General features: G+C 45.2%; 1 protein-coding gene across 1 annotated transcript in view; it reads left to right on the top strand.

Moving 5' to 3' along the window:
• Positions 1–1,782: 1,782 nt before the first annotated feature.
• Positions 1,783–12,276, top strand: part of LOC311057406 (TLC domain-containing protein 3A-like) — a gene marked incomplete at its 3' end in the record, with an annotated part of 65,804 nt that continues 55,310 nt past the window's right edge. The window contains exon 1 of the mRNA XM_084074365.1: positions 1,783–2,056. Coding sequence (XP_083930491.1) covers positions 1,935–2,056 — 122 coding nt within the window. The 5' untranslated portion in view covers positions 1,783–1,934. The remainder of the gene's footprint in view (positions 2,057–12,276) is intronic.

Genomic DNA, 12,276 nt, shown 5'->3' with positions numbered 1-12,276 from the left:
GCCATTTGGAGTTATAGCTGTTTAAAGGCCGACCAATAGGAAGACAGAGGGGGCGGAGCTTCAGAAATTACAGCTCGTCCCTATTGGTGGTCTTAGTCCACATACCAAATTTGTACTCAGTAGCAGGCTGCGAACCAAAGTTATGGCTGTTTAAAGCCCAGCCAATAGGAATTGTAGATCGGCTATTCTCACTTCCTGTTTGAAGTTTGACGCTTTGCCACGGTCACGCCGTTTTACGAAAACTCAAGCTTTTGATAACTTTTCATCGTTAACGTCTTTTGTGTACTCTGAGTGAATTTGAGGCGAATCCGATAATCCGCCTGGGAGGAGTTTGTTAAAGTACAACCTGTGAAAATGGCGTGAAATACACAAAAACGCCACTATCAATTCAAAATGGCCGACTTCCTGTTTGGTTTTGGTCATGGCTCCAAGAGACTTTTTCGTAAGTTGGGACATGATACAGGTGTGTACCGATTTTTATACATGTAGGTGAAACCATATTGTCGGGCTTGAAGCACAACGTTTTGTATGGGGCGCTATTGAGCCATTAGGCCACGCCTAGCCTCGCGTGGCCAGACAATATCACACGACACACTGCGTGGATATTAGTCTGGTCCCTATCAACGGTAGATTTTCTTCCAAGGGGCGGTTACAAAAAGATCCAAACGGACACTATTGGTTAGACCTAAACCAATCAGAGCAGTGCTTCCTTGAACGAACCAATCAGAGCAGTGCTTCCTTGTACGTCATTGCTCCAAATAAGGTGATAAGCCCGCCCACATTTGGATACTGGGCCCTGGTTGGTTCCGCACAACTGCGGAGGGAGAGAATTGAAATCTCTATGGAGGGGGCCAGACCTAATCTGCCGAGGGCTAAAGTGCATGCAATTTTGCAAAGGCAGATTCGTCTGGAACCAGGCTAGGCCACGCCCACCTTAAAAAAAAAATGTAATACGTAATTTTTCACCACTGATGATGTGTGTGCACAGTAGCGTAACTTTTGGAGTACGTGTAAGCCTTCATTTTTCCCCCAATTCATTATAGGGAAGAATCGGAATATTATCATTGCAGTTTCAATAGGGCTTCGCACTACTGTGCACTTAAGGGACGTGCACAGATAGACTCTAGGTGGGGCTGGAGCACCTGCCCTTTGCCCTCTTGACCAGAAGTGCCCTTTCAATTTACAGCAGGGGTCTTCAACAGGGGGTCCGGGACCCCTAGGGGGTCCTCAGAGTTACTACAGGGGGTCCGCCAAATCTTTATGTGATATGATTTTTCTTTTTACCATAACCACTCGAAACCTAGCATCCCTTTTCTGAGGAGAACTTTAGCCAAAAATAGCCGATCTACAAGCCCACAACGCCTCGCGCTGGCGTTGTGGGCTTGTAGATCGGCTATTTTTGGCAAGGTGCCCTTTTTTTTTTACTTGAGCACCTGCCCCTCAAAATGTCTGTGCACGCCACTGCGCAGTGCTCGGGCCCTAGTAAAAAAAAAAGACTCGTTCAAAAGGAGCGGCTCGTCCAGCGGCTCCCCCATCATTCAGGTTCTGTCCGTGGCGCTGCTGAGGCGCTGCTGAGGCAAGCTTTAACTGGGTGACTGACTGGCTCTGTGGCGTGAGGAGCGTTAAAAGCGTCCAGTAAGCAGCAGCAGCACCGAGCACCACCAACACACACACACACACACACACATAGCCGTTCATTCAGGCAGCAGCACGCACGGCACGGCACAGCACGGCGGTGAATCCACATACACACACCACCACCACCACCACCACACAACACAGCGAACATGAAGCGATGATTTAACGTGGCGTCGTTGGTGTTTCCATCCCCTGGCCCACCACCACCACAGAGACAGGAGAGGAGTGTGTATATATATTAATATATATCATATAGAAACCACCGGGCCGACGGACGGACACACACAGCGGCCAGGATGTTGCAAGTTCTGGCTTGCGGCGTCGTAGTTTTCCCCGGTCTGTTCTTCTTGTTTCGGAGGATCCTCCCGTCCATCTTCACCCAGTGGACCGATGCCGACGTGGTGCTGGTCAGCGAGAGGTAAGATGATATGAGAGAGAGAAACCCTTCCGTTGTTTTATTATTACCGCGTCATTATGGTGGGAATAACGGCTGGAGAAACGGTGGGACAGACAGGCTATGAATGATATTAGCTAAACCCCATTAGCCGGTATGCTGATGATAATGTGCTGTGTTGTGGCTGGAGCCGGTCCTATATCTGTAATATTAATAACATTAATGACTCGTATCATCATTATTAGGGACAACAGAGATAGCGTATATATATATATATATATATATATATATATATATATATTTTTTTTTTAATATGAGCTGCAGCATCCATAATACGACGCGCGCGTGTGTGTGTGTGTGTGTGTGTGTGTGTGTGTTTTAAATGCCTCGTTTCCATTCTCCGTCGGTCGGTCGGTCGTGCGACCCGCCGCCGGCGTCGCTCTCCGACGAGAAGAGAACAGATCTCTGTCTCTACAGTACAAGCGATGCTATGCGTTGTTCTGCCTTCTGTTTATTATCGGCTAGCGACGCTGCACCGCCGCGCTGTCGCGACCTGAATGCTCTTCATTTTTAGAGGGGGGGCTTTTGTGTGTGTGTGTGTGTGTGTGTGTGTGTGTGTTTGCTAGTGCACTGTGCAGGCAGTCCGATCTGCCTGCCTAGTATCAGGCCATCAGCAGTGTGTGTGAGAATTAACATCGTAATAAACGTCGTTCCGTGCGTGCACCCCCCCACACCGATACCCCCTCCCCCCCAATAAATGAATAACACCTATAATACCGGTTACCTGGGGGGGCGGGGGGGGGGCTTTGCGTTGCAGCCTTGCAGGCAGCCTAATCAGATGAGCTCGTGTGTGTGTGTGTGTGTGTGTGTGTGTGTGTGTGTGTGTGTGTGTGTGTGTAGTCGTGAATGTGTTGTTCTTCTTGTTTGTGTCGTGGTGGTGGCCGGGTTGCTGGTGGTATGATGATGACACGCTCACATGCACACACGCACGCAGCATGCATGCACGCACACACACATGGGGGGGGGTCACTGTTTTCAATGCTCATTTTGTACCCTGGTCCGTCCTGTTATAATCCGCCTTCAGAGTCTGTACTCTGCAGCCCTCTCACACTGTGACGACTGCAGAGAGTAGACTCTGCACCTCTCTCTACCACTCTCTCCCTCCCTCTCCCCGTCTCTCTCTCTCTCTCTCTCTCTCTCTCTCTGAACCACATTCATGGTGATCACACTTTGGCCTTAATCACGCTCCTATTAATTCCCTAATGCTCATCCAACGGAAAATGCATTTCTTACAGATGCTGAATGACAGACGCCTCGCGGGCTTGTCGGGTATAATGTCAGGCCCAGTCAGCCAGCCATCCAGTCAGTCAGGCAGGCAGGCAGGCAGTCAGTCAGGCAGGCAGGCAGGCAGGCAGGCTGTGCCATACCTCCCCAAAATTCATGTCAGCCCCAACTGCCTGCCTGCCCTGCCGCAAAGTTTGCAAGCTTAGCTTGTTTGTGTCTGTGATTTACGCCTCAAACTTTTCCCTTTCAAGGACCGTCAGTGTTAGACGTATTAGGCCCACGGATCCCCAATGTTTTATCTCCGGGATACAGTGTAAAAATCCACAGTGTTCATTGAACTCTGACATACAAACGATACCAAATGCACTCTTAGTACAGGTACGGTTCATTTGGGGTCCAATTGTACTATGTGAGTTACAGACCCATACGAGTGCATTCGGTTCTATCAATCATTTAGCTGCATGGGGATTGCATGGGGACCCCCTGCCCTGGAAACCCCTCAAGGTCCCCTGCCGCGGGGGGGGGCGGTGGGTATGCCCATACCTTGCATTGAGAACCGGTTATTTACGTGTGTGGGTTCATGGCCACCGGGTCGTTCAGTTGTTGTCACAGTCCAGGCGATGTCAACTAACGCGATTTCCGCCCGGCCTCGTGAAGGGATGACACTTCATTAGTACGCGTTAGGCCGTCCTGACATTATAGCTTGTCTTAAGAACTTCAGGGTCATTGCCCCCCACCCCCACCTCACCCACCTTGTTTGTGTAGGGCAGGGGTCTTCAACAGGGGGTCCGGGACCCCTAGGGGGTCCTCAGAGCTACTATAGGGCGTCCGCCAAATCTTTGTGTGATAGGATTTCGTTTTTTTTACATTAACTTGAACCCTAGAATTCCTTTTCTGAGGGGAACATTAGCCAAAAATAGCAGATCTACTCAACGCCTCGTGCTGCAAGGCGTTGAGAGCTTGTAGATCGGCTATTTTTGGCAAAGAGGCTATAGGTGTAGAAGTAAAAAAAACTTTAATCTGAAAAACACAATTTTATACAATATAGAGGGGGTCCCTGCTTCATCTCTCTCTCAGCTAGGGGGTCCTTGGCCTGAAAAGGTTGAAGACCCCTGGTGTAGGGGGCTGAAAAATCAGTGGTTGGTGAAATAACGTTGAGCATTAGGCCCTCCTAGTAGGTTATGATCCGTACCTGCAGCTATGCCAGGGCTGTTGGAACAGGCTCTACTTTGCTGGCAGGCTGCAGTGCCGCTGTGCAATTTAGATTAGCTTCGGTAGCTCATGCATCTAAACAATACTATCACTATGCAATCAGAATCGGCTTTGTTGTCACGTCGCTGGTTTAAATGTGTAAAGATAATGAGTGAGTAAGCCTTGCTTGAGCCATGTAGCCCCCCATATAGGGCAGGGGCCCTATGTATCGCCTGTTTGTGTAGCGTGAGGTGGCTTGATATACTGAGTACTGTACATCCCCTGGACATGACGCTAGAATGTCCAGTACGCTATAGGGCAAGGGTCTTCAATGTTTTCAGGCCAAGGACCCCTTGGCTGAGAGATAGATAAACCAGGGACCCCCATTATATATTGTATTTAGAATATAATCTTTTCATAGATTTCATAGATGGCTTCATAGACTTGTTTGACAGCACTGTCATCAGTGTTGGATTCATGGTCATGTGTGTTTTCAGACTTTTAACCGCATGAACCGTCCATACTAAGTAAACGTGACCCACTCTGTACTTGATCTGCTCCTTTTTCCACCTACACCAAACCCCTTTAGCCGAAAATAGCAGATCTACAAGCGCACAACGCCTCGCAGCGCGAGGCGTTGTGTGCCTGTAGATCTGCTATTTTCGGCTAAAGTTCTCAGAATAGGGATGCTTGGTTGAAGTGGTTAATGTAAAAAATCACAAAGATTTGGTGGCCCCCCTGTAGTAACTCTGAGGACCCCCTAGGGGCCACGGACCCCCTGTTGAAGACCCCTGCGCTAGGGACTTACCCCACAGTACAATCCTTAATGCTGAGTGAATCGGACCCTGAACCTGCCACTCTCAGGGTGGACACTCTAATCCAGGGGTCTTCAACCTTTTCAGGCCAAGGACCCCCTAGCTGGGAGAGAGATGAAGCAGGGACCCCCTCTACATATTGTATAACATTGTGTTGCAGATTAAACCTTTTCATAGATTTTGTCAGTGTTTGTGTGAACTAATGTTTTTTGTTGATTTCACTTAAACCCTCAATACTTGGTAATCTTGAGCGTTGGCTCTGTACTTGATCTGCTCCCTCCCCTCTACACCACTCTTTGCTGAAAATAGCCGATCTACAAGCTCACAACGCCTCGCAGCGCGAGGCGTTGTGAGCTTGTAGATCAGTTATTTTCGGCTAATGTTCCCCTCAGAATAGGGATTCTAGGGTGGCTAATGAAAAAAAAAAAGTTCCTATCACACAAGGATTTGGTGGCCCCCCCTGCAGTAACTCTGAGGACCCCCTAGGGGTCCCGGACCCCCTGTTGAAGACCACCTGCTCTAATCACAACTGAGCCGGTCCAATGTGTAAAGAAGTGGGTGAAATTCCTTTTTATTTGTGTGCATGCTCCATGCATTCTGTAGTTTTTGCGAGAAGATGGAGGTAAGAGCGAGTAGAGCAGCAGGAGAGGAAAGAAATTTCCAGATAGAAAAAGGTCAAGTAATCAAAAAGAGATTGCGGGTGTAGAAAGAAAGAGACTAAAAAAACACTTCTAGCAAAAAGAAAACTACAGAGCGGACACGGCATCTCTGTGGTGCTCCCCCAGTGTGCAAAAGCTTATCTTTCTAATTGATTAACCACTTAAACCCCTATACATGGTTGACCGGAGACCCTCAGGGCTCTGTACTAGTGTATGTTCTGTTTTCTGTTTTCACATGAAATATCTTTCGCTGAAACTAGCCGATCTACAAGCTTCACACAACGCGCCGTGTTGTAAAGCTTTTAGATCAGGGGTCTTCAACAGGGGGTCCGGGACCCTTAGGGGGTCCTCAGAGTTACTACAGGGGGTCCGCCAAATCTTTGTGTGATATGTTTTTTTTTTTTTACCTTAACCACTTTGAACCCTAGCATCCCTTTTCTGAGGAGAACTTTAGACAAAAATAGCAGATCTACAAGCTCACAACGCCTCGCGCTGAGAGGCGTTGTGAGCTTGTAGATCGGCTAGTTTTGGCAAAGAGGTGTTTGGTGTAGAGGGGGAAAAAAGAGCAGACCAAGTAAGCAAAAAAAGTTGAATCTGAAACACAATTTTATACAATATAGAGTAGGGAGTCCCTGCTTCATCTCTCTCTCAGCTAGGGGGTCCTTGGCCTGAAAACGTTGAAGACCCCTGTTTTAGATATATTCTTTTCTGCCAAAGCCTTCCCCAGAATACAGATGCTGGGATGGTAAAAAAAAAGTGGTAAAAAAATGTATAATAATCTCAAGGTATTGAATACATTCACACAGAGCACAAATACTACGAGGCGATAAAGCAACATCATTTTGATTCAGAACAAGGTCGATTCTTTTCATTGAGCTTACGCACCACGAATAAAGGCATCAACCTGTAGGAATGAGGCATCAACTATATGAATTATGAATATATTCGCGGGCGAGTGTTTCTTAACCTCTTTCATATTGTTTATTCGTCACGACCCCCGGCCATGCTTTTGAAACATTTCAATCAACACGTATACGTCTTCTTAAGCCCCCAATGGCGTTGCTCGCTGAACACGAACTTCTTGAGCCCCCAATGGTGTTGCTCGCTGTACACAAAACGAAATCCGAGAGTGTCAGTTCTTTCACCCCCCTAAAAGTGTACAAATGTACCTGCGAGAGTTCAGTTAAAACTCTGTATTTTACTCTACCGTGTGCCGTTCCAAATGAGTGAAGTGACTGAAGTGTCTATTTGTGATGTCTCTGTTCATTGTGGTAACTGGCAGACACTCGGCTTCATGCTTTGATTTAAAGGCATGACCTTGCCCTAGTTTGGAAGAATAAGCTAGACTTTTACAGGGACTTTGTGCCATTCTAGATTCACGGCCTTGGCCTGGGCTTATATGCGTGCACTGCCCTGATTTCTGCCCATAACAAGGACTAGTCTTGTCCCCTGCAATATATCCATATCAGGCCTGACAGCCTGCTATGAAATTAGATTACTCATGGAAAAGGGACTCTCTTTGACAAGATTCATGTCCTGTGAATAAACTTTGTAACCACGTTTCCCCGTCTTGACCACTTTCAACCTGGCAGCGCTACATTGGCCAAGTCATTATCAGGGTTGCCAGATCCCCCGCAAGATTTTATTTGAAAATAGCCGATCTACAACCTCACAACGCGTCGCATCGCGACGCGTTGTGAGCAGGGGGTCCCTGCTTCATCTTTCTGTCAGCTAAGGGGTCCCTGGGCTGAAAGATGTTGAAGACCCCCCGGTCTAGATCTCATACGTACGTTGTATTATCATATCTAGTTAGGACCGTTTAGATTCAGAACTTTATTTTTTCACAGGGCCGCCACACTGCAAATGAGGCTTTGGAGTCATCTGGGTTTTTCCCTGCTGCAATATCTAAAAGCCTTTTGTTGGACTGATAATAATAATACTGCCCCAAATGCAGCCAAATCTGAATTATAGCCTTTCATAAGTCAACTCTGACCGTGATGAAAAGTGCAGTGCATTGTTCTCAGAAATGTATCACATCAACGCCCCACAGGTAATGCCGTGGTCATGCCGGTGGCCCCTGGCCTTCTCTTAGCATAGTATAAGCTCCTCAAAGTGCAAAATAGCTGGAGCCCTCTCATCTAGCGCCGTCCACCTCTTATCACTTCCTCCTCCGAGGCCTAATTAATTTCCCTCTGAACGCGGTAGACAACGGGACAGGAATTGGAACATTTCAGGAATTTCCGGATCAATCAGGGTGTCGAGGCAAACAGACTAATGGAAGTTTATTATTGCATGAACTCAGGGGAGAAGTACATTCATTAATGCACTTTTTTCCTTATTTTTTTCCCCCCTTAAATTTAGCCAATTCTTTTTTACCCCTTTTTCTCCCCAATTTAGTCGTTTTTGACGATTGATTCCTCACCACACACATTTCTGTTGTCACTGCTGTATCCTACTGACTCACCTGCCAGTGAGGAGCCCCCACCAGGAGGATGTAGAGCCTTCGTCCTACTCCTCCCGCCCAGCACTCCCGCTGCCGCCCCAGCCCGTAGGATTACCTGCAATGATAAACACCCTCCCCACCGGCTTCCCTCCCCTGAACACGGGCCAATTGTGTTCGTGTAGATGCTCGACAAACCAGATGCACCACGGTGGATTCGAACCCACAACCTCCGTGGTGGTGGGCAGTGACCACTAATGCACTTCTAACCACTTATACCCTGCACACCCAGGGTTCTATACCCCCCCCCAATAATGTTTATTGTCATCATGTATAACAAGTACGCACAACAACATTCCAAAGCATCAGCATGGGACAGTACAACACGTAAGACAAATAAAAAAAGTAACAACACAATAAATGAAATAAATCCCCTCAAAGACCACAAATCTCTTTGCAGAAAATAGCCGATCTACAACCTCACAACATAGTGCGTTGTGTGACTACGCTTATTGTTGCCGAATGCTTGCCGTCAACCTGCCTTTCCTGTTTTGGCTACGCATTCTCACTAGAAGCCAGGTTGTAATATGGTGACAGAAGATTTAAAAAAATATATAAGTTATGACTTGTATGCTAGAACCATAGACTGTATATGAGTGACCATTTCATGCTCAGACACACAGATCCAGGAGACCACGTGATCCCAACGTTTCCTCTTCCATTCACTTCCTGGTTAGCGTATTTGGGGAAACGGCTGTATCTTTTCCCCTGCCTTTTTTACCAGACATGGTATATTCCATGGCCTATAGCAAGCAAACAGGGGGGTCGCAATGACATTTTATTTTCTTTCGCGGAAGCACGGTGAAACCCCCCGTGTTTATCTACGATCGGGGGCTCGATCATACTGGAAATACATATTCTGTGACTAGTTGAAAGGTAAGGAAAATGCTGATTGTCGCTGGCACTGGTGTAGCAAACGATGTTTTATTTCTGGCAGTCAATGAGTTAATTAAAAAAAATGAATGGGACCGTCATTTACTAAACGCATATCATGTTAATTGAAAGAAGACTTTAAACTAGCGACTAAAAGCACAAAGCATTTATGACAATGTTTATTAAGGTAATAAAATCAAGTGTAAAGTCCTGCCAAAAAACCCATTCGCTTGAATAGATAGTTATTTCTTCTGCAGCCAGTAGGGGGGAAATAGTGAAACTAGCGGCCATTCATATGAAATGTCACTTCCTATATGGCTCCAATTTAAATACCGGATGCTTGCCGCCTGACCTGAACTCAGGTTTAGTACTACCTCTTTGAGCAGGGCCCAAATGAGGTCCTTAGAAGAACCGTGTCTGAAACGGAGCCGCAGGCTATGGAAACAAATCCAGAACCTGTAAAATACGTTTCACGGTCGGCACGATACGGTTCACTTAGTTCTTGTAGCCGAAAAGAGCCAATAGACAGATGGAGAATAGACATTGTTACGAGTACAAGCTGCACTCGTAAGGCCAGCATGAAGTGGTGTCTTGATTTTATATTATTATTATTATTATACAGTATCATAAGGCAAAGGATGAAAGCCACCCTCGCATCACATGGAAATGCTTGTCAGACAGTCTAGTACACTACGTGTGATCAGAAAGACCATAAAAGGCTTTACCTAAACCAGTAGATTCTCAATTTTCATGTCAAAAACCGCCAAATTCATGTATTTGGCCTCGGACCCCCATCTGGAAAAGTTTTGTGGACCCCCATTTAAGAGAAGATTTGTATTTTTTTTTATCAAAAGTATTCAAAATGTGTCTAGATGTTTGTAGAATAATGTTAGTATAAATCGGGGTTAAAGTGTTATTTTGATAGTTTGGGACCCCTGGCTTCGTGTCACGTTTCGAGCTTATAGATCTGCTATTTTTGATACTTTTTTGTGACGATGTAGTATGGTCAAGTAGGGCATTCATTTACGAAAAATCACAAATAGAAAAGAATATGGAGACGAGATGTTTCTGCCCGACAGCAACGATATGAAGAAAGAGAAAAGATGTTTTGGTTCACAACCTAATGTTATAATGTATTAATGTACAACGTGTCCGTACACGGACAAATGTGTCCGTGGCTAGACTTGGCCTTGTCTGTGGCAATTTTTTGATTTTTTCCCCTTTTTTTTTTATCATAAGACTCAATTACTGAATGTTGTCTCCAGGTTTTCATCAGAATATGCATGTCACTTCTTTACTATGACACTATGTCTGACACATAGTGTCATAGTAACATTTTATTTTCAAGGACCCCCATAACTCAGAGAGTGCACACATGGAACCAAATGGACCCATAGGGTCCATTTGGTTCCTTTTGTGCACTCTCAGAGTTGTAAAGGTTTGTGCGTTTCTGGTAATATAATGTTTATGTCCATGGCAAAGATAGAATTTTGACAAAAATGTCCACCACAAGCCAGCATGGCGATGACCCCTTATTTATCTTAATAGCAATGACTGCCTGGCAGCCAGGTGATGCTGGTGATATCAGCCTGTACATCAATTTGTTGTTTGGTTTAGGAGTGCAACAGTTAATACAATTCATTGATTTAATTGATTATAAAAAAAAATAAAACGATAATTGATGAGTTAATAAAACAATCGATTTGTAGTTGATTCTGATTTTGGGCATGTCATCATAGGGGAAAAGTGTGTATATATATATATATATATATATATATATATATATATATATATATATATATATATATATATATATATATATATATATATATATAAAAACTAAAAGAAGAAAGACCTTGACGCGCTTCCGCTTTTCGCTTCCGCTTCCTCAGGTGCTTTGATCATAGCACCTGAGGAAGCGGAAGCGAAACGCGCTGTGCAATAAAAACAAGCAAAATCAGTCCTGGAGTTGTGTGGTCCCTTCTTTCGAAGGTCTTTCTTCTTTTAGTTTTATAAATCTCTTGCACTGACCTGCACCTCCAGTCGGGGTCCAACAAAGATGTGCACTAGTCTTATTTAGTTTATATATATATATATATATATATATATATATATATATATATATATATATATATATATGAAATCGTGAAAATAGCCGATTGGTAGTGATTGGTATCAATATATAGTTGCTAGTTGCTAGTTGGTCATCTTGGCTCATTTGTAGTTAACCAGTTAAACCGGATATTGTCATACGATTAAAAGTAGCCGATCTACAAGCTCACAATGCGTCACAGTCTCGCAAAGCGCTGTGAGCTTTAGAACAGCTATTTTTGCTGAGCAACACCGGCTTATGACCCAACGACATGCCCATTATAGGGACACCGGGGTTAACGAGGTTAATCAGCAACCGTCCCAGTGGCCATTTTAACTGATATACAAGCTCTACGAGCTGATCTACAAGCTCACAACACGTCGCGGCACGTGTTGTTGTGTGCTCTGCTATTTTCGCTGCGCACACACCACACCATATATGCTTAATTTATCCAGGTGCGATGCGAATAAATTAAGCATAATATAGTCTCTGTCGGGTGTCCAAAACTTTTCAGGATTCAAATAAAACGATAGCAAAAGTAGCAGATCTAAGCTCAAAGTGTGCCGCGTTTCAGCTTGTGGATCTGCTATGATGCTTATTTGTGACTAAAATAACCACTGCAGTAAGATCATCTCTCTCTCAGCTAAGGGGTCCTTGCCCTGAAAACGTTGAAGCAGGGACCCCCTCTATGTATAAAATTGTGTGTCATCTTTTTTGTTTTACTTGGTCTGCTCTTTTTTCCCTCTACACCAAACCTCTTTGCCAAAAATAGCAGATCTACAAGCTCACAACGCCTCGCGCTGCGAGGCGTTGTGAGCTTGTAGATCGGC

The sequence above is a fragment of the Gymnoscopelus microlampas genome (assembly GCF_963454915.1).
Source record: "Gymnoscopelus microlampas genome assembly, chromosome: 12".
Classification (NCBI taxonomy): Eukaryota; Metazoa; Chordata; class Actinopteri; order Myctophiformes; family Myctophidae; genus Gymnoscopelus; species Gymnoscopelus microlampas.
The sequence above is the reverse complement of the archived record's forward strand: the minus strand, read 5'-3'. Positions and strand labels throughout refer to the sequence as shown.